This window comes from Nanorana parkeri, unplaced genomic scaffold (genome assembly GCF_000935625.1).
Source record: "Nanorana parkeri isolate BGI_ZX_2015 unplaced genomic scaffold, ASM93562v1 scaffold3853, whole genome shotgun sequence".
Lineage (NCBI taxonomy): Eukaryota > Metazoa > Chordata > Amphibia > Anura > Dicroglossidae > Nanorana > Nanorana parkeri.
In genome coordinates, this window is record NW_017310120.1 from 24,580 (window position 1) to 28,764 (window position 4,185).

General features: G+C 55.5%; 1 protein-coding gene across 1 annotated transcript in view; it reads right to left on the reverse strand.

Annotated features, from left to right (window-relative positions):
• Positions 1 to 3,934, reverse strand: part of LOC108803546 (transcriptional regulator ATRX-like) — a 19,835-nt gene extending 15,901 nt beyond the window's left edge. Inside the window, exons 1-5 of the mRNA XM_018575379.1 lie at positions 3,915 to 3,934; positions 3,639 to 3,804; positions 3,235 to 3,259; positions 346 to 370; positions 132 to 235 (exon numbers count right to left, since the gene is read on the reverse strand). Coding sequence (XP_018430881.1) covers positions 132 to 235; positions 346 to 370; positions 3,235 to 3,259; positions 3,639 to 3,804; positions 3,915 to 3,934 — 340 coding nt within the window. The remainder of the gene's footprint in view (positions 1 to 131; positions 236 to 345; positions 371 to 3,234; positions 3,260 to 3,638; positions 3,805 to 3,914) is intronic.
• Positions 3,935 to 4,185: the final 251 nt, after the last annotated feature.

The following is a 4,185-nucleotide window of genomic DNA, read 5'->3' on the forward strand; positions in this document are numbered from 1 at the left end:
ATCTGGAGCAGTTACCCACGGCAACCAATCAGATCAGTTTGTTCAGTTAAGGTTTGAAAATGAAATCTAGAAGCTGATTGGTTGCCGGGCGCGGCTACTCCAGAATCAATTGTAAAACTGTGTGGTCATACCTAGAGGCAAGCTCTCCATGTCCACCTCCGGGTCAGAGTCGGCTATGACCTCTTCCTTTGGCTCTTCATCAGACTCCACGTATTTTGTCACAATGCTGGGCTTCCTACAAGTAAGATAAACCAGAATCATCAGCTATGGAAGGGGGGCAATTGTCATGGCGACACGTGGTATAGAGGAGGCGGGCTGCATCCGTATACAGATGGGTAGAATTACCTTTTAGAGCGAGGAGTTCCGGGGGGCCAGAGAATACCGGCACAAGACACAACGTATACACAGAGAATACCGGCACAAGACACAACGTATACACAGAGATTCCCGGCACAAGACACAACGTATACACAGAGAATACCGGCACAAGACACAACGTATACACAGAGATTCCCGGCACAAGACACAACGTATACACAGATTCCCGGCACAAGACACAACGTATACACAGATTCCCGGCACAAGACACAACGTATACACAGAGAATACCGGCACAAGACACAACGTATACACAGAGATTCCCGGCACAAGACACAACGTATACACAGAGAATACCGGCACAAGAAGAAGGTGATCTGTAGATCCAGATATAGGACGGAACATTTACAAAACAACCCATTTCATGTCCTAGCCTCCCTACAGGTCACTCAGTGATACCATTACATCAAAGGGCTAAACTCCATGTGGCTCCACCGCTTACTACCCCCCTCAGGCTGCCATCATTGATCAATCCCCTGCAATCTGCACCCCTCTCTGCTGCGGGAGCACCCAGGATTCCCCCGCAACCTGCACCCCTCTCTGCTGTGGGTGCCCCCAGGATTCCCCCCGCAATCTGCACCCCTCTGTGCTGCGGGAGCCCCCAGGATTCACCCCGCAACCTACACCCCTCTCTGCTGCGGGAGCCCCCAGGATTCCCCCCGCAACCTGCACCCCTCTGTGCTGCGGGAGCCCCCAGGATTCCCCCCGCAATCTGCACCCCTCTGTGCTGCGGGAGCCCCCAGGATTCCCCCCGCAATCTGCACCCCTCTGTGCTGCGGGAGCCCCCAGGATTCCCCCCGCAATCTGCACCCCTCTGTGCTGCGGGAGCCCCCAGGATTCCCCCCGCAATCTGCACCCCTCTGTGCTGCGGGAGCCCCCAGGATTCCCCCCGCAATCTGCACCCCTCTGTGCTGCGGGAGCCCCCAGGATTCCCCCCGCAATCTGCACCCCTCTGTGCTGCGGGAGCCCCCAGGATTCCCCCCGCAATCTGCACCCCTCTGTGCTGCGGGAGCCCCCAGGATTCCCCCCGCAATCTGCACCCCTCTGTGCTGCGGGAGCCCCCAGGATTCCCCCCGCAATCTGCACCCCTCTGTGCTGCGGGAGCCCCCAGGATTCCCCCCGCAATCTGCACCCCTCTGTGCTGCGGGAGCCCCCAGGATTCCCCCCGCAATCTGCACCCCTCTGTGCTGCGGGAGCCCCCAGGATTCCCCCCGCAATCTGCACCCCTCTGTGCTGCGGGAGCCCCCAGGATTCCCCCCGCAATCTGCACCCCTCTGTGCTGCGGGAGCCCCCAGGATTCCCCCCGCAATCTGCACCCCTCTGTGCTGCGGGAGCCCCCAGGATTCCCCCCGCAATCTGCACCCCTCTGTGCTGCGGGAGCCCCCAGGATTCCCCCCGCAATCTGCACCCCTCTGTGCTGCGGGAGCCCCCAGGATTCCCCCCGCAATCTGCACCCCTCTGTGCTGCGGGAGCCCCCAGGATTCCCCCCGCAATCTGCACCCCTCTGTGCTGCGGGAGCCCCCAGGATTCCCCCCGCAATCTGCACCCCTCTGTGCTGCGGGAGCCCCCAGGATTCCCCCCGCAATCTGCACCCCTCTGTGCTGCGGGAGCCCCCAGGATTCCCCCCGCAATCTGCACCCCTCTGTGCTGCGGGAGCCCCCAGGATTCCCCCCGCAATCTGCACCCCTCTGTGCTGCGGGAGCCCCCAGGATTCCCCCCGCAATCTGCACCCCTCTGTGCTGCGGGAGCCCCCAGGATTCCCCCCGCAATCTGCACCCCTCTGTGCTGCGGGAGCCCCCAGGATTCCCCCCGCAATCTGCACCCCTCTGTGCTGCGGGAGCCCCCAGGATTCCCCCCGCAATCTGCACCCCTCTGTGCTGCGGGAGCCCCCAGGATTCCCCCCGCAATCTGCACCCCTCTGTGCTGCGGGAGCCCCCAGGATTCCCCCCGCAACCTGCACCCCTCTGTGCTGCGGGTGCCCCCAGGGAGTCCCCCGTAATCTGCATATCGCAGATAAGAATTTTCCAATCACAGCAGAAGAAGAAGAAGAAGAAGAAGGAGGGAGGAGAAGGAGGAGAAGAAGGAGAAGGATGAGGATGAGGATAATGAGGATGAGGAGGAGGATAATGAGGATGAGGAGGAGGATAATGAGGATGAGGAGGAGGATAATGAGGGTGAGGAGGAGGATGAGGATGAGGAGGAGGATAATGAGGGTGAGGATAATGAGGAGGAGGATAATGAGGAGGAGGATAATGAGGAGGAGGATGAGGAGGAGGAGGATGAGGAGGAGGAGGAGGATAATGAGGATGAGGATAATGAGGATGAGGAGGATAATGAGGATGAGGAGGATGAGGAGGATGAGGAGGAGAGCGCGTACCTCTTCCGTGTTGGTCTCCATTGCATGCAGTCTATGTGCGGATTTGGGTTTGGCGGCGCTCTTGGCCACGGATTGTCTGGTCGGTGAAGTCGTGTCCTCAGATTCCTCCGAGGAATGAGCTAAATATTCGTGAAGTTTCTGCACCAACGTATTCAACTTGCTTTCACTTGTGGAGAAAGAGACACAGATAAGACAATAGAAGATTCACCCGACAATACCAAGGACAGACCCCCCCCTCCCCATTACATATCTGATATAACCAGTATATATGTATACAACACAGGGTCAGAGGTCATACGTTGTACCCTATACACAGTCTATATGTATACAACACAGGGTCAGAGGTCATACGTTGTACCCTATACTCAGTATATATGTATACAAGACAGGGTCAGAGGTCGCACCCTATACACAGTCTATATGTATACAACACAGGGTCAGAGGTCATACGATGTACCCTATACTCAGTATATATGTATACAAGACAGGGTCAGAGGTCGCACCCTATACACAGTCTATATGTATACAACACAGGGTCAGAGGTCATACGATGTACCCTATACTCAGTATATATGTATACAAGACAGGGTCAGAGGTCAAGGAGGATAATGAGGATGAGGAGGAGGATAATGAGGGTGAGGAGGAGGATGAGGATGAGGAGGAGGATAATGAGGGTGAGGATAATGAGGAGGAGGATAATGAGGAGGAGGATAATGAGGAGGAGGATGAGGAGGAGGAGGATAATGAGGAGGAGGATAATGAGGAGGAGGATGAGGAGGAGGAGGATGAGGAGGAGGAGGAGGATAATGAGGATGAGGATAATGAGGATGAGGAGGATAATGAGGATGAGGAGGATGAGGAGGATGAGGAGGAGAGCGCGTACCTCTTCCGTGTTGGTCTCCATTGCATGCAGTCTATGTGCGGATTTGGGTTTGGCGGCGCTCTTGGCCACGGATTGTCTGGTCGGTGAAGTCGTGTCCTCAGATTCCTCCGAGGAATGAGCTAAATATTCGTGAAGTTTCTGCACCAACGTATTCAACTTGCTTTCACTTGTGGAGAAAGAGACACAGATAAGACAATAGAAGATTCACCCGACAATACCAAGGACAGACCCCCCCCTCCCCATTACATATCTGATATAACCAGTATATATGTATACAACACAGGGTCAGAGGTCATACGTTGTACCCTATACACAGTCTATATGTATACAACACAGGGTCAGAGGTCATACGTTGTACCCTATACTCAGTATATATGTATACAAGACAGGGTCAGAGGTCGCACGCTATACTCCGTCTATATGTATACAAGACAGGGTCAGAGGTCATACGTAGACAGTATATGGGCCCCCCACCGCACGTCTATTAACAGGCCGCTATTTTCACACTACATTCTCCGACACCTCTCCCCCCACCATCCTCCGACAC